The 22,834-nt window shown below is 30.8% G+C and overlaps 1 protein-coding gene across 2 annotated transcripts in view; it reads left to right on the top strand.

The window, feature by feature from the left end:
- The window catches only part of LOC119833732 (rootletin), a 93,388-nt gene that overhangs the window by 8,123 nt on the left and 62,431 nt on the right, over positions 1–22,834 (top strand). Inside the window, exon 4 of one of the 2 annotated variants that reach the window (XM_038357891.1) lies at positions 471–551. In XM_038357891.1, the coding sequence (XP_038213819.1) occupies positions 471–551 (81 nt within the window). Of the gene's footprint in view, positions 1–470; positions 552–2,798; positions 3,031–22,834 lie in introns of those variants that run through there. The other variant, XM_038357892.1, reaches the window with a different exon arrangement.

The raw sequence follows: 22,834 nt of genomic DNA, 5'->3' as shown, positions 1-22,834 counted from the left end.
ATTGAAACCCCGGGGCGCAGCTAGTGTTGTATAATGCTAGCTAGACAATATCACAATAGACATAATTGCTCACTTTTTTATTCAGGCGTCTAACAATTTGGTATTGTTTTTTTGTAAACAAAACCAGGAGCTTCTTTTCATATGATTTTATTATTTTGTAATCTATAATATAGCAATATAGAGCTAATGAGTTTGTTCGTTAGTTTGTTTGAACGCGATAATCTTAGAAACTACTGGATCGATTTCCAAAATTCTTTTACCTTTGGATATGTAGGTATGTGATCACTAAGTGCGATAGGCTATATTATAATATAGTTATCTGGACGAAGCCGTAGCGAATCAAAATCAAAAAGTAAATTTCAACATGAAAATTGATGTAAGAAACTTAATTTTCCTAAAATATCTACCCAAATATGATAAAAAAGATATCAATAATATTAAACGTTATATCATAAGTATTTTATTTTCAGCTGGAGGAAATCAAATCGAAAGAGCGAGTAATCATCCAATTAAGGAGAGAGGCGGCGCGGTCGTCATCGCAAAATGAACAGGCAAGTATTTTAGTGACTATCCAATAAATTTTTCTCAGTTACACACAAAAATTATGGCATAGTTTAGTAAAATAACTGTTTCCTCGCTTTGAATATTTTGATACAAAAAACTGAAAAGTAACATTGAGGGTTGCGTTTCTCAGATGACGCAATTTTATTTTTTGATGTTCCGGGGCTAGTAGACACTAATTTAAAGTTTTTAGGGTCATCACCTTCCTCCCGCGGTTGATTTTAAAAACAGAAATTCAACTTTCGATTTTCAAATTTATTTACTGACTTTTAAATCGAATAGGTCAATAAATATAAAGAAACATTCTTTTAATTTTATTATTTTTATGCGTCTCTTCTGAAAATATTTATATAAAATACGAGTAATGTATGCGGTGTATATACTAAAACAATCAGTATTATATTTGCATGTTACTGTAATCTTTGAGTACAGATGATATTAAAAAAAAGAGTACGTTAAGAGATTCCATTTGAAGTATAATATTATCTGTGTTATAACGGGAATTTGAATTTTTAAATATTGCTTTATTATATACTCGTACGGTTACGTATTAGTAATTCTGTGGTTTGAGTTTAACATTTTGTTGACAAGGTCAGTTCAACCTTTGATTTACTGTTATATATAAATTGTAATTTTTTATAAGATTATTATGTAATATATTTTTCAAATTTAAGTGGTCTTTGTAACATATTTTTGTATGAAAGAATTACAATTTAATATGTTTATTCGGTTTGAATTTCATTCATTTTAATCGTGTAATTTCTGTGAACGTAAATTATATATTATCATAAGCTTGAACGTTAAGTTTCTGTCTATAATTAAAAGTAATGATTTTAAATTCTAACCTTTTATGTTGGTTTGGTCAGAACACGTAAAAGGGTGAGATTTAATGACGTCGAGGTATTCGGAATAAAAAGTTATCCTTGCAGCGTGTGAATTAGCCTCGGGGATCATTCGGTTATTGCTCCATGCACATGTACCCGAATTTTTAAAAGACAATGGTTAAAAATAATTTAATTTAGATTGTGTGTATATGAAATATTGAAGTGATATAATTTATCATAGTGGCTAGTGAGTGCATAAATGCACAACCATAGACTATAAAGCCTGATAGTGTTAACAGATAGCCAACTTTGTAGCTTGTCACAAGAATTAATTGTGTCCGGTCGTGTCAGTTCCATAATGGTAACTTACTGAATAAGGGATTGTTGGGATGAAAGCCTTTAGCGTTTCCGGGGAATAAGCTGGAAATATTGTTATTTTATTAGCTGCTAGTTTGTGGTATACCTTATTTGTTTAGTTCTAGAGTTCACGAGTGAGTTTTTTTTGGCACTCTATTGTTGGATTTATAGTCCTTATATCTATACTAATATTATAAAGCTGAATAGTTTGTTTGTTTGAACGCACTAATCTCAGAAACTACTGGTCCGATTTGAAAAATTATTTCAGTGTTAGATAACCGATTTATTGAGGAAGGCTATATGTTATTTATGTACCGCTAGTAATTGATATCTCTGTAAATTATGTAACTGCTTGGGTGTTTTATTCTTTTAATGTAGGGCAAACGCTCATTTTTGTACTAGACGTTATTATATTATATATGTATATTATTATCATTCGGAGATATTCTATCCGAGAATCTTACTATTTTGTAGAGACAAGAAGAATTTGCGGTTTTCTTGGAAACAGCTACAAAACGTCTACATTCCATATAAAAATTCCCACGAATTGTTCTTAAATGTTATCGTCACTTGACCATTTTGGTTGTTACGATTACGTTTATATATCGATGGCAGTTAAGATAGCTCTGTTTGTTGGCATTGTGGTTACAATTCATTCTTCAGAATTATCTTAGAGTTAGGGTTATGTAAATATTAAGTGAAATGGATTTAAATGTTTGTTAAATGAGTGTGAATAATAGAGTGCAGCAGTTGCAGCAGGATATAATATATAGCTGTGTAAAAATTTAACAATAATAGTATCGGTTGATGTGACTGACATTTTCTAATTGGTTCTTCACCTGCATTAATTATTGCATCATCTAAATAATCGCATATCTACGATTTTTTAATAATTTTTATCCCATTTATTTTATAGAAATGATTAACAAATGTATGTACACATACATAGCTTGCAAAGATGAGGCTTATACAATTTATTTATTTGAAGGCAAGCACATAAGTGCAGTCAAAGTTTATTTAATACGGCATGTCTCTTGCTCGCTCCGCTTCACGCCAGACCAACCCCGGTTACCGCGAAGTGCGCACGCGTGAAGCCATCTTTGGTTTCGAGCCGTCACTTTTCCCGCGTTTCGCTTTAACGTTCAGAAATTTGAATCAAGTGCTAGTCTTAACTGTTTGATGTAAGTGTCTGTGACCTTTGTGTTTTACTATATAATTGTTAGATTTATTGACTGAGTGATAATAAAACGTGTTCGTTGCTTAAATTTCGGATTTACTTTCTACTGTTGTAAGTACCTGTTTTATTGTTTATGAGATGATAATTAGCGGAGAAAGTCAATGTGACCAAATTAGAAGCAGATGCTATCCTATTGGCACACTTAGCAACTTCTATTAAATATTATGCCCATTTTATTACAAACCTTATATATGTGTAGTTAATTAGTAATTTCTAATGATATTACATGATATTTTGAAGGACTCGTCTTTTGCGCTCTTGTTTACCCAAAGGTTCATGAACTTTAATCTAATCAGTATTTACCCGTTTTTTGGAACTGGTATTTATTTTATTTGAAAGTCTAAATAATAGCTACTGAATCTACCTGAATACAACCAAGATAATAAAAAATGGTTTATGGACAGTATATTTGTCATAATTATCGAGTAATAACAAAAATATCATAGCCAATAAAAAATAGTTAAAATGTTTTTATAATACCTAACTGATGGCAACGTTGAATGCAACCTCGTATTCTTTTTTGTGGTAAGGCTATTGGCCTTAAAGTGGCTGTAAAGAAAAAAATACGAACAATCCCGACTCTTAGACTTTTCGCCGTCTGAGACTCTCTGTAAAGTCAGAACTCAGACGTTTCGTTTTACTTTTAGAATACCTATAGCTATAGGTCTGTGAATCCAGTATTGTAATTGTTTGCTTTTCCAGCATTCAAGTTAAACAAATCTCACATACATTTCAGTATAACTAATCTTAAAATTTTTAAACTAACTAAACTAACCTTATGATTTTCTGTAAGGTTTTATTATCTAGAAATGAGGTTATCGAAGTAATTAATTTTAATTATTAATTTTGAGTATTTTTTTCTAAATACAATAAAAATAAATAAACACCGTGACAGTTGTTTTATATTATGACTATTTAACAATAAATGAAATGAATATATATAGTATAGTTTCAAGATGCCTGGTCGAGTAAAAAATGTTCAGTGCAGTCACGTCGCATCTGAATTGAGGAATTATTTAAAGCGAATTAACCGGTCATATTATATGACTGTTTCGTGTCCTGGTTTCTTTAAAAGTTCTGTGACCTTTATAAATTTACAAATAAAAACATTAAAATTTTAACTGTCATTGTATATCTAATATCAAAATATGGATAATGGTGGTAGTTACACAATTATCTGATGGCTTTTATTTTTAAATTTAATCTAGTTTTAACAACATGTCAGACAAACACCAAGTATTTAGAAAAGATAAATATTACTGGAAGTGGCTATACGCAATAACGAATTGTTAAAGCAGTTAATGATAATTTTGAACGTTCTAATTAAAAATTAATCATATTAATATTTTTTCCCTGTTGCTTTGTACTCCCATAGTATTACATCACGCACATATGAAAAAAAACATTAACAAAGTATGTTCTACACATCGTTTAATGCCATAATGCCATTATGTATGTACTAACATTATTGAACATTAACATAGGCTAGGTAATTCAGTATTTCGTCTGTTATTGTCCTCACACCATTAATGTCCATTGTCCACTTATGCTTTCACCGTTCACGAAATAGTCGATAAAAGTAATAATTATCAGTACATTGAACAACTCTAAAGCATAGAAAGTACTTTACGATCCGGCTGACGTGTTGAATGACGGTTATTTATTATGCTGACTGCATGCTTGTTTTTGTATCTGTGGTTGGTAGACTCGCGAATAATTTATTCTGTGTTGTGGTTATTACAATAATTTAATAGAGTATATTAATTTTGAATTTAGAATCTTATTTAAAAACAAATCCATCGGAATTGGATGTCATACTACATTATAAACAAACATAATTTTCCGTTTAAAAATCTGATAGGATACAATCATGATACATGTCTTTGCTAGTCTACGGAATATTTTTTTTAGAAAAGTAGCTAACCATAATTCCGTGTGTAATTTGCAATGAATGAATTTGATACTACAATTTCATAATCGACCTGCAAATTACAGTGAGATGAATTAATTGCAATTGTGTATTTTTGTGGTAAATGGTAATGGGTGGAAGAAATTTCACACCAACTATCTTTTCTCTCATAATATAAAAGTTAATTAAAGTGCTTTTACTTCGAATATTGTACACAATTAAATGTTTGTACATTGTTTGAATCTAATTGGAACGTATTTCTAATTCTGGGGAATTAAAAAGTATGCACGAATTCCTAATTAATACGTTTGCGGTATGTTTAAAAACAAACTGAATATGCATTTATACATACATACAACATAATAATGTGACTTTGTGAGAAATTTGCCTAACGAGGTAAGACTAAGAGGGTTTGGAAAGTGGGAGTCTTTCAACACATTAAATAATGAAGCTTATGGAATGTTACATACTGTTTTGTTTTACTGCATTGAAAAATTCTCATATAAAAGTATTATACATCATTTTTATCGCACGTTGAGAAACTGATAACGAGTACTTATCGCGATAAGGTGCACTCTAAATATGTACTGATTTGGGATGCAGGTATATTAAGTGTACCTATACTGCATAATGTATAGTTGTACATTACTACATTAAGACGATTCTCATAACACATTCTATTGTTAGTTATAATTAGTTGTACATTATTCTGTTAACAATAGAGTTTATTTAAAATGTCTATTGTGTAACATTTTTGATATTTGTTATGCTGGATTGAAATTCATATATGCCATAAAATATTAACTACCTGAGATTCAATTCGACGAATCTAAATGAAAGATACGACAGTACATATCTTTTTATAATTATTCTTGTTTGTTTCAACTGCAATGCAGAACAGCTACCTATGTTTTCATTATTTGTTACATTGTCATGCAAAAACGAATTCCCAATACATTAAATCGCATTATTAAGAAATCATTTTCGCCATTAATATGCAATCGTCTTAATAACCTGTCCTTACTAATGAATGTCATTAATTAAGGCTTGTAATGTGCTCTTGTTGTAATTGAATATCAATAACAGTAGCGTGGGATAGACAAATGAGTAGAGAGGCGGTCGTATTCAGTAATATATCAATGTAATTTCTACGGTATGACGACAGTCTATTATAAATCTAATCCATCTTTAATTGTTTCATAAATTGTCGAGAAATCTTATTTGTTACAGCCGCTACCATTTTCTACAAATTGCCCTGTTACTGGATAAATTAAACATATTCTTAAGATAGATTAAATATAGAAAGTGGGCATAAATATTAATCGTAGTAGTGAAATGTAACCTTTAGTTTAATGTGAGGTACAAAATTTAGAATTTTGTATGGAAAGAGCTACGTTCAAAGGTGGAAAGTTTTGAAAAATTCAAATATGTTTGAAATAAATATTTTACCACTCAACGAATTACTATAAAACATTGTATGTCAAGTGGGAAGTTTCACTTATCTTAAAATCTCGAGATTCAAGTACACTTCAAATATGCGCATTTTAATATTTGACGAGTAACCTTGACATAATATTTCGCTTCTTTTCGTTAAAATTATTATTCAAGTATTTGTTTCAATAAAGGACCTTTGTGTTTGTTGCTGACAGCAGACCCACATAACTTAAAAGTAATTTATATATTTTGCATCTTATAAATTTTGCTTCAATCTGAAACGACTTTTATCTTTATTTTACACCATAAAATTATAATGTTGTACTAATAATTACATTCTGTCAACTATAACGATACATATTTACAGAGGATTAACATTGGTTGTCAATAGAAAACTCAAGAAAGAATGAAGTGTGTATTGTTATTGTTATGTTTATGTATTTGCATTCAATAGCCTATGAATGAACTGTTCGATTGTCAATCAACTCCGGTTCACATTCATTTGAATTTGTTCACATCCTAAATGAGTCATATAATATGTAAATTTATTTTTAAACTAGCTGCGCACCGCGGTTTCACCCGCGTAAGTCCGTATCCAGTAGGAATATCGGGATAAAAAGTTGCCTATATGTCATTCCAGTTGTCCAGCTATCTATGTACCAAATTTCATTGCAATCGGTTCAATATTCTTTGCGTGAAAGAGCAACAAACACACACACATCCTTAAAATCTTTCGCATTTATAATATTAGTAGGATAGTAGGATGCGCCAGCAGTTACTTTTTTCTTGACGACGCTAAATCCAGGTCTACTATTTTTCAATTACAACTACAAAACGAAAAAAAATAATAATAATGATCAAATGTTTCAGTGTCTTCAGTTTAATTTAATTTCCTAAACGTTTTTTTTATGGATCTTACGAATAAAATATCTTTGTATTACGCATAAGCTTGGACTAGTTAAATTCTGAATGTATTTCGTATAGCTAACAATAAACTTCCGACAAATAAACAGAGTTTAATGGCATTATAAGTATTTGCGACTTATGTAAAAATTCCATTCTTCGTTTATTACAACTCATTCATAACAATGCAAAAGTAATGACAGTGTACCAGCTTGCGGCTTTCTCCCTAAATCAAGAGAGAATAAATCTGCACGAGAGTAGTAAGAAGGTTTTAGAGAAATTAATATTAATCACACATGTCTATTCTATTAAAAATTATAATCTGTAAATATTTTCATTGCAATAACAATGTATTACTAATTGTAAAGCAAAATTTGTATTAATTTCTGATCTATTACAAACATGCATTCTTTAAGTAGTTATTATCTAAAAACAAATGTTCATGGGCGATGGTGATCGCTTACCATCAGGTAAAACATCAGTTCCTGCTATAACAGTAAAAAAGTACTAAATTATATAAAAAAAAAACAAATTATTGACGCTACATGGAGCTAATCCCGGCCTCTAGACTAGGTTCGTATAAGCATTAATATAAGTTTGGTGTAACTGGGTATATAGAAGTTATTTAGGAATTAATTAGCTCAGAGAACCGAGAGTTAACTAGTATTAGTAGTGGTAGCTGTTACAAATTTATTTGCAAGGTTTTTGACTAATCTTAGATTGTACAAATAGACGTGGTATAACATTAATTTATATCATGTTTATTTGTACGGCCGATTATCTATTCGTAACTTGGTCAATCGAAAACCAGACATTTAATATAAGAAGAATATATGTATATATAATATTAACAATGAAATAAATATCATATTAACTTGTATGATGATTACCAGAATCATGTCCATAACGTCACTTGACGTCAGTTGAGTCCTCGCATCTTATGCATTATGAGAAATAATTATACCAATATTATATCAATATTATCCAATAGGAGCCAATGTTCAAGTGTAACGGCTAGCACGGAATCTAATTTCCACGATCTATTGAAAGCAATGAGCTAGACTTAGACTTGTAGGGAGAAATCACATCAGTCCGCATCTATTTGCATTTTTAACGCTTGTAAGGCTACTTATATAAGAGGCACGTATATTACCCATTTGTATTAAATATGCGGAACTCAATAATGCTTTAATTACGTCTAATCGTGAGAACGGATACTAAATATACGTATCTGACCAGATCTCACGAAATACATTCATCATCCATAAACATTCAGGAGCAATAATCTAGGTATTGAGGGATGATAGGAATAAGGGAATAATTCGATTTGTTCTACTATGTAGTCAAAGACAATCGCTCACACCCTATACATGTTTCGTTTAAATTTTTATAATCTTACTTTATTGTGTTCTTTATATTCCAAGGCATGTAATAAAGAGATGTCATGCGAACGTACAAGATATGTGAGTTTCTAAATTTATTTAAACTAAATGAACGCATTTTTGCAATGCGTTGCAATGCTACTAAATGTGGTAAGTCTCGTATTCCGTTATGCGAGCCATCGCGTTTGTTTCGTTATTGACTTGCATCCGCGTACGAGCTGGGATATACAGTCTATATCTATTCTACAGACAGTGTTGTGTGAAAATAAATTTGATAGACTTATGTCTATTAAATTTTTTTATCCATGCTTTTATATCCATGCTTAAATACAACTATCGTAATATTATGAAACCCATTCAAATGGCTGGAATTTGACATCACCTCTATGTCATTTATTTTATTATTGATAAACAATCAGCAAACCAAACTGCTTCTTCGTAGTTGTTCATATCAGGATTGGAACGTTTCTTTTAAATTTAACGTGATTAGATGTTGTACCATTGTATATTTGTCCTATGGGTTTTCATACGTCCACCAGTTCTCGATTCGATAAATGGAATGCATCAATGTGCTGCTATTAATAACTATTAGAGCAATTAGTTTTGCTGTATTTTTACAATTTGTGTCGTATTGCGTGATTGAAGTTGTTTTATACGACCTCGCAACGTGCAGCTTTAGAAATCGTGCCGAAATACGCGATTGATTAATTTCCTGTATACCATTCGTATAGATTTATGTGAATTACACTTAAATTCACTTACTTTAAAACAATACTCTGCATTTAGGATAATTATGGCAATGTTATCTATAATAACATATTTTTATTTAATAAAGAAAAGTTTGAAACTTCTTGCGGGAGTTTCTTCTTTATTTTTAATATTTTTATTTAAACGTAAAATGATATAACAGGTCGATGAGTGCAATATAAGATGAAATCAAATATTGTTATCTGTGTAAACGTGCTTATCAAGATCTTTTACGATGGTATAAAAACGTCTCGAATATTTATAAAGAACCTTTGATATTATGATACAAGCGGATATAATTTTAAATTAATAAAAAAGAGTGTACTTTTCGCTGTTTGTACATAATCTCAGAAATTAACAAACGTTTTAATTGTTGATGAGCACAACATATGCGCAAATATAGGAGCTACGAAATCGCAGTCGAGAAAGTTAATGATATCCAAATTTTATACAATTATTTCGTGGTTTAATCGAGAGTTTTTGAACACGGCACAGAAACGGCTAACCTGAAACCCAGTGGCACAGTTTTGTCGCTGGTAACGATGACTGGTTACATACAGATGTAGTTGTGTAAATACGGAACAGTTTTTTTATTTAATTTCTTACAATATATTCTGATACTGTCTTAATTGTTGGCTTTGGTACCTATGAGAACCTATGAGAAAATTAAGTAGTGCAGTGATTATGGCTGTTGCACTTACGGAAATATTAGCTCTTATTAAAGATAATTTATTTATAACAGTGTTTCACAATCATCTTAAAACATATCCAAAGTTATGATAATAATAAGCTAATTTTGTAAAAAAACATAATTTTAAACTAGAAAAATACTACATATTTAGTATTTTAGGTGTATTTATCATAAGAGCTTGTTCTATCTAAAAATAACATCCATCAAAATATTATCAGGAAAAAATTGCAGAAGCGTTATCAATAGTCCCAATTGCAATGAGATTCAGGAAACGTAAAGTCACGCGTGGACAGACACGAACCTCTGATGATAGTTGTAAGGAAGTGGCCAGTGAAAGACGGAACATGGAAATTGAATGGTGATATATCACTAATTGAAACCTGGAGATCGATGGAACTAATTCGCGCTCATTTGTTATACAGGTTTTATTGGCTAATGACTGGGTGAATGAAAGCGAAAGTCGTCTATAATTGTTTTTAGATTAAAGTTTTGTGGAATTTCACAATTTCGCGCATATTTTTTTCCAAATATAGTTGTAGAGTACAGATGTGTCATGATAATATTTAGTTAGTAATAGATTTCAATTATAATAAAAGGGTTCTTGTTTCAATGATTGAGAAATAAAAAAATGTATTTGCCATTAGCTAGCTTAGCTTTTGCTATTAGAGCTCTCCCAAACGAAATAAACTCAAATAGTTCTAAGATAATAATACTATCTTAAAAAACCTAAGAAATGGTTACGTATTTATATGCCTTTGTATTTTAATCTATTTCATTATTCAATGAGAGTAAGAAATCGTTAGGAAATAATGATTATCTTCGAAGATGTTGTATTTCCTCATAATATCTATTATTTAAGACGTATATCACCTCTATGATGTGATATTATCAGATGAAATGACATTGCCGGCTCATCTGCTGATTATACCTAGGCAGCTAATTGACTAGGAAAGTATGGTGAAATGGGAAATTGCCTGAACTTTCCATCTTTCCCCGTACATAGCTTTCCTCTTAGCATACATGTTAGAACGTGTTACGTAACTGAAGACAATAAAGTATTTGGTCATAGTAAACACATTCTCTAGAGAAAAAAAGAGTACCGTAGTATAGAATATCTACTATCCATTAAAGAGTGGATTCTCTTACTAAATCATCAGCTCATATATGTTCCCACTACAGAGACTCGGGCCTGCTATGAGGGTTCCACCACGCTGGCCAAGTGCGGATTGGCAGATGTCACATGTCGTCAAACTTTGGATCGACATGCCGGTTTCCTCACGATGTTTTACTTTACCGTTTCGAAAAGTGGATAGTGACAGATAAATTGAAAAATCAATTTATTTCTTGCACGCTGGACTTGAACTAGAGAGAACCTCTAACTTTTCGCTTTAAGTACAAGTTCCTAGCCTCTAAGCCACCACTGCTCGTACTAAATAGCAAGCATTAACAATATCTTTTTATTGTGAAACTTTTTTACATTCCGTCTATTTGACCAGCTAAGTTTAATGTTTAATTTGCTTGCAATCAATGATAATTTGTATAAAATATTTATAATCATTGAGCCATATCAATCATTTACTTCATAAAATATCTCTTTGAATAATGTCGCTTTACAAACTGTAATTTTATATTTTTTTCTTTGTCTATTCTTGTTCATAAAATGAAACAGAGACGATAACGAAACAGATAATTCGCGTTTTAAAAAGTAAATATTCTTACTTAAAAGTTCTTTGCAATTACCATCAAGGTTTTATAATTCGTGTATTTAACTACAATTTTGCTAATTAAATATTTACATACGTGTGTATGAATGTGTATAATGATTATAAATACAATTGTTATTACCAGGAAGGATAAACAATAAACTGAAGAACGTGATACGCATACACTACGTAAAATATTCAGTGTTTACATTATAATTATGTTTCCAGCGACAATTTTTTATAGCATCCGCCCTTTGAAAAATAATAATATTTATGGTATTTTTCAGTCTTGGTTTATTGAATGACTTCAAAATAACGAAGAGTTTATCAATTGGACTGCCTTTTTTTATTGGTAAAAAATCAAATTCAAATCTTTCGACTGGGTGGACGGGTATCGTTTCTTATCTGGATTATGATTTTTTAATTGAAAACTTGTGCCTTCCGTGTGGTCGTGTTAATTTGGTCTAATGACAATTATGAATGCGGTTTATTTTTTTGTTAAAATACACATCTCACTCAAATACTGGAATTGTGTACACTGTAATATCACCATAATATAAACCTAAACTGCGTGAAATGTTATTTGCATATTTATTGTTTTTTGCATACATTTGCAAGGGCTGCCAAGGAACATTCATAATTTAAAAATATGTATGTATGAATAAATCCTTCCCATGAAATAAATTCAGTGAGTAAAAAGCGACAAAATGAGAAAAATAAATAAACAACATTGAAATGCATTGTAGTACCACAGATGACATACTAGAATAACATACAGAATACTTTACTTGCTAGGTACTAAATAATCAAAATTAAAAAATGTGGCAAAATAACACATTTCTATAACAATTTAAAAGAATAACAGGATTGACAAAATCGTTCCTCTAATGAGCAAAATGTGGCAAAATGTATTTAAAATTTCATAACCTGATTAGCGCAACACATCACGAATTTCGTGCAAAAAGTCATCGATAACTAGTGCTAAATGGATGTCGTAAGAGATTTTATTCGAATACGCGAAACGTTCAGTTGCGTATTGATAAACAAGTGCTAAATTTATTCTTTTTTATATACATTGTGTGTTATATTTTCTCAAAAATTGTGATTTTCATTACTCATAGGTACCTAAGCAAAAAAATTAACACGATATTACTTAATTTTTAAAAGGCAGAGGTGTGTTTTTTATTAGACACATGTTCTTGCTTGCTTCTGTTATTTGGATTTGTTATCAATTATAATGGTCTATAATATCTTTTTCATTGCATTTCGATTTGTGCTTCACTACATAGTATAAAACAAAGTCGCTTTCTCTGTCCCTACGTCCCTATGTATGCTTAAATTAGATTGTCATGGGGTTTTTTTTATAGATAGAGTGATTTAAGAGGAATGTTTATATATATAATAACATCTACTACTACTCCGAATTAACGTGTGCGAATCCGCGGGCAAAAGCTAGTAATATGAGTATGTATGTCCATAGTAAACTATCTTATATATAAAATTCTCGTGTCACAATGTTAGTCTCTATACTCCTCCGAAACGGCTTGACCGATTCCTCTGAAATTTGGTAAGCATATTGGGTAGGTCTGAGAATCTGCTAACATCTATTTTTCATACCACTAAACGATAAGAGTAAGGCAGAACAGCGTTTGCCGGATGCAGCTAGTTTATAATATAACTATTCTTACGATAAGTTCTTAATTTGCACTAAAATACAACCTTACGATAACATAACAACTCTCTAATTCTTTAATTCAAAAAATATTAAAACCTGGGAAGCAATTTTAAAAGCTGTAGCATTAAATCATGTTGAAATGACAATTTTATGACCGAAAATAAAATGTCAATCGTTTTACGATAATAATCTTCTTAAATTAATCAAGACTACGCTTTTGTGCAATATTATTATATGTTTCGCGATTTTATGGGATTAAGCCATAGCAAATGGTATAAGCATATATAGGAAGGTATGGAAATTATTATAGAGTATAGGTAGGTAGGTAGAAGAAATAAAATCAATGAAATACATACAAATGTAGTGTATTGCGTATTGCATGACTGGTGAAAGCCACAAATAGTGTTAAAATGGTTTTTCACTTATTAATTCTTCAGTTGAAAACGTTATAAGTCTAAAATATTACATAAAAACTCTAATATTGTATTAGTTATTATTGGTTGCAGATTAAGTAATTAAGCATTAAAATGTATTAAAAAAAGGAAACAGCCTCTATTAATATTTTTAATGTGAAAATTGTAATTTTTTTTTGTAATTTAAGTTTTAAAATTCCTAAGATTTGAAATAATCGTATAATATAATGATTTTATTGCGTCCGTTTAAATTCATATCTTGAGATATTAGGTGAGTAATGAAAATAAATTGATATTTTATGATTATTTCAAAGAGTTCTGAATTAAAACATGAAGTTGTCCATTACCCAACTATAATATGTTATCTATATTCTATACCGTTTGTATTGTACATAATCAATCTGTTGACTAATTAAGTCCCGCAGACCTTGAAACTTCACATGTTACAAAATTGAGTCACGTTTGTTCTAAATCCAAGATCAGATTTACATACAATGTGCACACATGTCCGTCTGAGTCGGTGTAATTTGTTTTAACTAAAATGTAGATAAGTGCCAATTGTTGCTCACATACGGCAATAATCAGATCTAAACAGGGACAGTAGTATCTATATACAGCATTTTAGATATTGACATAATCTTATTTCTTAATATTAATTACCAACGGCAAAAACACATACGTTGATTATGCAGCGGATGCTTAATTTTTATCAATAAAAGGGGTTAATCGAAAAATATGTTAAAGAGCTGCTCGTTAATAATTTCCGGAAAAATTCCAAAGACTTCGATTGATTTGAAGAGCAGCAAGAAGTTATGTAAAAAGGAAAGAGAGAAGTATAATATTCGCTCGCGCAATATACTGTGCTACATAATCTCGCCAAGTTAATACCAATATTAAGATTAATTATAACTGCGAATATAAATTGACGTAATGAATACTTCTTGCACGATGATCGCCTGCAGGTCACTAATATCTGCCGTTCATTCCCATCTCTTTATAGCTCCGAACTGGTTTAGTTATTACATCTGATAGATATTGTCTAAATAATATTGATGTACTGTCCGCCGCAGGCGTGCATCTTGTATTAGCTAATTTATTCCTTAAACCAATGAACGAAGATTGCAAATATATTGGCTCGCTATTCCTGGTGGGTGGATGAAACGGAGCTTGTATATACTTTGATTAATGTTAACGTAACCATCGCGATTGTTATCGAAAGATAATTCGTTTTTTATTTTCATTTGAACATGTTTCACTACATTTACTTTCAATACATTTTGATTTATGTGATTTCGTAAGTTGAGATTTATAGAAGGAATATTTTATCTTTTTGTTAAAAAAATCGCTCAGATATATATTCCTCTTAAACTTGGCATTTGGCACTTAACAATTTACTGTGTAATGTTACTATTTTAAATCCACAGTTAAGTTTGAATTATAAGTTCACACATGATTTCCACATGAGCAAATGTAATTCGAAGAAGCATTATCTCGTGGTATATTCAGGAAACACCATAGACAATCAGGGACGTAAAACGGACGTATTTCCTGCAATAGCTATATCTACCCTACCTGGGCTGAATGAGAGAACAATAAGTCTTCCTGCGCTATGCATACGAAGTGCATATTATGGTTATTTAATATACAGGAAGTAAACATGACTCTCAATATAGCTTTTCGAGTTCGCTACTTATTTGAACACTTTGGTTTTTTTTTTAATTTGGGGTGCATTTAACATTATTTAAAAAAACATTTAATTGTGTGGAGCAGTGTTTTTAAAATAATGTTTGTAACTAATAAATCTGAAATACCTTATTAGGCATATGTATATAGCTCAAACCGCTCTTCAAACATTTTTAAATTCATATTTATAAAGTTACTGTGTAAGTTAAGCTTAGCCTATACCAACTAAAGATAAAATAACACAGGTATATGTTATTTCGAATCACACCATCGCGATTCTTTTTTAAAACATACCGGCACGAGTAACAGTAATAAATTTTTCTTATTTTATAGTCTGTTATGTGAAGACATTTGACAATACAATTGTAAATGATCGAGAAGGTTAATATTTCCGCCTAAAATAAGCAAAACATATTAATAAGACTTTTCTGCGACTTAATTAGTACAATGCTATGAAACTGCACAACCAACCGTGAAGTTAAATTCAATTTATATGTACAGTGAATTAACGCACATTAAACAAGTATTTAGTTATCATTTATGAAGTTTTTTTGGTGTTTCTTCGTCTCTGAATCAAATCAACTTATTTACTCAAAGGATCATACTTCATTATAACTTCTGAATATGATTGTTATATAATTGGACGTATATATGAGGAGATTCGTGGTCATTTTAATACATTCAAAAGCAATATTATAACTAACTGAAGTACAAGAACAACGCAGTATTTTGTTGAATTTTAATTGTTTCGTAATCGTAAATTTTGATACTGTTAACATATACCGTTATAATAGTGGCTCATTAAGATATCCAGTGTGCCATTAATATATGAAATTTAGTACAATATGTCGAAAGTATTGTTATTTACTTATTTCTATGTAATTCCGATAGTATCCGACTTCGTGACTGCTGTCGACACAAATTGTTCTCCTGTATTTGGCGGAGAAAGTATACGCAGTTTATTAAGAGAGGTTGAAAATATCTAGTTTATATGTGCTGGAAATGAAAATAATTGCTTGCGTATACTTTAATTCAATTTCTTATCAGCTTACTACGAAATATAATTCAGTATTGAAAATATATTATTATGATCGCTCTAAAACAAACCGTTTTTGTACATGAATCTTTGCCCTTTTCTGAGAATGTCATCATAACCACCGCTTTAAGGTTTTGAATTTAAAAAATTTACTTCTCCAGAAATTAAATACTTACATCATAATGCATTTACTTAAATAAACTAACTGGACCTCGAGCATATATTTAATTAGCTAACACTCACTTGCAGCATTCGATCGCCAAAGGTTAACGACTTATTGAAGTCATTCCCACGTGTCCTCATCTCATTACCCCGTAATATTATGTACGTGTTGCGAAAAAATTATGTGTTCTTTTGTCTTCTTAATTAGATTTAATTGCGTCGTTTCTTATATTTGAAAATTATATGCCATTAAAACGTTTTTGAGTTGCTTCGAGCTTTTGTTCTTTGTTACAGCTTTGTTTTGATTTAAAGTTTACCTCTATCGATTAATTTACACTTTGTAATACGTTTAAATTAGATAATTGGTTTAGAAAAATAGACATCTATTTCGCTAAACGCTACCGACATTAAATAAAGTATTTTATATGGTTATTGTAGCTTCAATAGTACCTTCATAGAGTACCGTTAAGATTGCGACGTTATTTCTCCGATCTTCCACTTTTGATACGAAGTACTGACTTGAAATTGATTCGTCACCATTGCAACCTCCCACAGCTCTGCAGGTTGAAGAGGCCTAAGGCCCAGTTAATCTCAGCCGTTGCTCAGCATTATCTATGAAGTAATAAAGTTCGTTCGCCTTGCGTATGCTTTCTAAAGAATCCGCCGGAACTAAATGATTCCTAACATCAGATGCGTTAAGGTGTGTCCGATATGTGTGACTGACACTAATGCGTGATTCCGTTACCGTCGCGTGCTCGATGCTACCACTGGTGCCAGCAGATACTAGAAAGTGAATTTTTATCGACTCGTCAAACCGCGAGATGTATTGTGATTTTGCGATTGTGTTGATTGCGAAATTGGTATGTGGTGTTAACCAAAAATCTGGTCGAGAACGTGCTGATTTTCTCTTGGTAATTCTTACATTAGGTTTTTAGTAGGGCTATTTTAAAATTTCAACAAATTTATTTTGCATTTGTTATTGATTTCTTGTTATGGGTACTATTTAGGCTAACATTGAATAAATAATCAGTTGTATTCACTGTTCGTCAATTTTCAACGATCTTTACTTATGTAAACACTTCATCGCTATCATATTTAGAAAATAATCCGAGAACAACATGGGCATACAGTTGGTTCTTTGGTACTGATGGTCGTATAGAGCTCAATTTAATCGAGATGCATTGGTAAAGCGCCAGGTGGTCTGCTGTGTTCAAGTATTACGGGTTTTACACGTGTAAGCTTGTTTCACACTGGATTTCTTTGAGGTCAGCAGAAGCACCGCTTAAATTGGCGCTTATTGTCTTGACGAGTGAATGTGGAAGATATTGTCAAACCTTTTCAAAGATATAAATTTCCTTACTTTCTTTTGAATTCCTGAATTAATTCGAGTATGGAATATAGCTACTATATGCAGCATTGATTAAAGAAATATTGTATGCCTCGGGCAAAATGTATTAGCACACGCACGGCAATTACATAACCTCGCCATTTAAAAGCGTGAAGCTTTGTAGTAGTCATTAAACATGTAAGATATTTATTGCGCACGCGCTTAATTAATCGGAGTGTTCAACTCTTCAACACATACCCCAGCAGATATGAGTCATCTACCCATTTTGGAAGGCGGCTAGACGAGTCTAGAGCGAATAAAAGTGTTAACAGACCGTGATTTTGCTTATTACGATTATTTATTTTTAAAATTTCAGGCGTAACCTTCATACGTTGCTTACATGTATATGTATTATTTACATTTGTATTTGTAATTCTCTTCAACCTGGTCATCATTTCATGTAATATAAGAGATGATCAACTGAATGCGTAAAGTTAATGAGGAATAAATCAACGTGTTAAGTTGGTAAAAATTAATAATAATGTCTTGCAAAAATGTACCTTGTGGGCTGTTATATTTATTTCGTAGCATCGACGTTAACACATGGTTAACTAACCTGATAGTTGTAATTGACTTTATTTAAGCTTAAATCGAATTATATGATATTTTGAAAAAAAAAAGGAAACTATTGTCTTGTGTTGTTTGTATGCTATTGCATATCAAGTTGAGACAATCCAGGACGAAACGATTAACTTGAAAGGGCCATTACCGTATCAAACATGCCATCTTATTTCAATCTTCGTTCAAATGGCTACCCAGAATTAACGTTGACATAATTACTCTTTATGAGAAAATTCTTATTTAAAACAATACAATCATCTACAAAGAATAGCGGTTAGTTTAGATAAATAGAGCACAGAGAACAATGATGCGTCGAGGTTTTTTAACTGACCGACTTTAGTGGCAACATTCTTATGAGAAAGAGCCACAATTGGCGGCTCAGATTATGAAATTATCGTCCAATTATAACTGCACAACATATTAAAATTTATACATATAAGAACTTCTTGAAGTGTATAAATTTAACAGTCATTATTTCGATTAAATTTGTATATAAGCTAAACATACTTATAGAAACAAGAAAAATTACAAATTCTGTGTAATATCATTTAACTAAAAGTGTCTTGAAAGTGATAAGACCGCCAAACAAATTGTACACTTTCTTCTGCAACTTTATTATAATTTTTCAATCTATCTTTACATCTCAGCATAGATGCTGGTAAAAGCTACATTTACGGGCGGTAACCAAGTAAATGCAGCATTGGTAAAATGTAATTTATATATTAATGCTATCGTTTTCATCTATTCGAAGAAATCTTCTAACTATTCTGCACGTATTCAGTATTGCGGCTTTTTGTAATTATATGTACACGGTGTCTTCTACATCAATTAATTTGAGACTTTGTCTTAAATGTTTAGGAATAACACCAGTAGTAGAAAAGACAATTGGTACAATATATACTTTATCTTGTCTCCAAATTCGTGCAACTTCTTCTTTCAGATCTTTTTATTATAATAATCATTATTATTATTATTTTTAAGCCATTCATGTACAATCTTGTTGAAGAGTTAAATAAATAATAAATAATAATAAAAGTTTCATATGTGAGTGTGAATTTACACTCACACTACAACAGAGCCTAGAGATACAACATGATCGTAAAAATAATGTGTTGTACCACCATTACTCATTTACACACTTCGTCAAAGAATTGAATGTTTTCATAACTTTTATTATATTACATAATAATCGCAATAATTGTTATGGTGTTGATAATGCTTTCAAACTTAGGTACTGTCATTGACAGTTTCTACAGTCATTGCTATTTTTAATAATCTTGATAGATAGGTTTTATTTTTAGAACAAAGTTTATTTTTGCATTAAAGTGTTGGGTTCTTCTAAATCATTATTCGTATCTTGCATGTTGTTGGGTTGTTATTGTAATAATTTAAATGCGGCGACTCTAACATTACTTGGCCTGAAAGGCGATTTTTTATTATTAAAATTGAAGGTTATGAATCCATTGTATTTTTTTTTATAATCAACAATTCTCAATTCAACGATTTTGGTTTTTAAATACAATTAATTAAGTATTTATTAATCGTTTTGCTTGTATGAGATTGAAGATGCATTACTGATTTTGTTTTTTGGATTAATTATATGCTGGCTATTCTCGGAAGAGTCAAACGAGATTGAAGATTAATGAATATTGTAGATATATTTTAGAATCATAATTTATAATCAAGCAGGTAATTATATAAATGCATTTGAATAAGTATAGAGTTTTTTGAGTTTAATACTTTACCTTTTGAATACTCTATATTTTAGACATTAATAATGATTATAATTTAAAGCGAATTAACGCAAAACAATAAGGTTTAACAATGGATTATGGAAGGTAAAAACTTTCCGGTATTACTGTTAAAAAAAAATATTTATTAGGCAGGATAGCACCATTCAAAGATTATCTAAGAATGAAAAGTCGGTAATAATCATGACAGGTTATTGTGTAACGTCTGAGTTATCGCATAATTTATATGTTTAATGGGTGTTCTGTGCATCGTGTATCGTTAGATCAAATATCGGTGTGGGTGTTCCAGCACATCCGGCCGTGCCCTGTAGGCTCTATTGTTTTGTTTATGTCAGCGCGTATATTGAAGGAAAGAAAAGACTTTTGCGTTATTATATCGAACTTTTTAAATAGTTTGGATTATATGTGTCATCTGTGTAAGCCTATAAAAACGGATAGCCCGAGTAGCTTCCAACATACATGTTATAGTTTGTATTTTATCAAAGGTTCAATAATTATTTGATGTTCTTATAAAAACTATCTTCAATAATTTTTACGTGCAGCATTGGTTGAATCATTTCTTTATTTTAAACCAGTTTCTTCAGAACCTTACCCAGTAATTGTGTAAGATGCATCAAACAAATACTGTTATACCATGTTAACTTACAAAAAGATCTCCTTCTGCGAAATTTAACTGACAGCGACTTATTTATTTATTTTATATTAGAAATATTCACGCTCAATATGAGTAGGAAAATATGAAAAGAAACTAGTAATATAAAAATACGTGACACGTTTACAACACTATCTTTGTAGGGCAGTGAATTTTAAACAGTCTAAATATAAAAATTGTAATATTTTCTTATTTCGCGGAATTTAATAGATTATCACGTAAAAGCTTTTGCTAGTGACTGTCCACAGATCACAATCAGAAGTTACGTTTAAGTTACAGTGAATTATGTCACTGGTTAATGTACTGTACATTGTGAACGACAAGTCGACGAGAATTTATTATCGGCTCGTTCTTGTTAGACTCCTTTATAATTATTTACTGTTTATTGAATGCAGGCACATGCGCAGTGAATACCGACATGTCGTGACATTTAAATATTACGCATTTATATCGAAAACACTTTTCAAATTTATATTTTATAAGATAATTTATTGCTGGATTGTAAATAATTTCCAAAAACGTTGCTATCAAATACTGGTTTTATGATAGAATACCGAACGAAAATGACACAGAAATTCATCTAACGTTACTTATCTCTGTGTGAACTCAATACCCGGTTGATTTATTAAAATAAAAATGCAGGGCAAAACCTTCATGTCTTGCTAGAAATAAAATTGAATATCTAATTTAAAACTTGATATAAACGAAATAACAATAGCTAATACATACAAATATGCAAATATTATCATACACGCGAACGCACTTTAAAATTCAGAACGGAACTTGCTTAATATTCAAACGAATCTAGCTAATATTTACGAAGGCATAAATTTTCCCGTGACATGACTCTGCGACTGAACTAGATACTGCATTTACTTTGTAGATTACGCTGGCTTGTTTTTGTAAATATTTAATGATTTTACGAAATAGCATATTCTACTGATAGAGACTACCATGACTACTAAAACTTCTATTATTCGTTTCAATGAAAAATTTTTACAGTTGTAATTAAACAATTGCCGCCGAAATTTCAACTTAATTGTCATTCGGACACGAGCGAATTTTAACAACTGAAACCATTAAGGATATAATATCTTTGTCCTAATTACTTTCATCTACAAAACCTTAGATTATTAATAATGAAGCGTGACCAATATTCACATTTTTATGTTTCGTAATAACCTCGACTATTGGTCTAATTTCCACGGTTGAACTAAGCTATTAATATTATGCCCATTTGGGCGCGCCGGCTGAGTTGAAAGTACCGGTTAGATTACTTGGTTTTAATGAATTACTGTAATAGCGAATACATGAGTTATATAAATTGACTGTCACTGATATGGTTAAGTCAAGTTTTCGTCATGTTGTTTTTAAAGGTGCGTCTATACGAATCAATTTTGTTCAAGTCAAAAAAGTAAGACGATTTGCAGGACAGTTAAAAAAAACATAAATATTAGCCTTGTAGTTGTGGAATATTACTAAGTAGCTGTAAGCTCGGTACATATATGGCTTTTGTCACTCAGTGAAGTTGCACCTTTCTAATGGTGAGAGAATTTTTGAAATCGGTCCAGTAGTTTTTGTGTGAACATTACAGACATACTTACGTACAAATTCTTCCTCTTTATATTATTATAGATAATACGTAACGAATTTATTATTAGACTACACAGAAGTGATGAGCTATTCAATTTGACTCCAGTGTTGGAGACGTCATGGAAAGCAGTGGTCACAAAGATGAAAAAAAAAGTGGGATACGATACTAAGTC

Source organism: Zerene cesonia, chromosome 18 (assembly GCF_012273895.1).
Source record: "Zerene cesonia ecotype Mississippi chromosome 18, Zerene_cesonia_1.1, whole genome shotgun sequence".
Taxonomy (NCBI): Eukaryota; Metazoa; Arthropoda; class Insecta; order Lepidoptera; family Pieridae; genus Zerene; species Zerene cesonia.
This window is presented reverse-complemented; position numbering and strand designations above follow the sequence as displayed.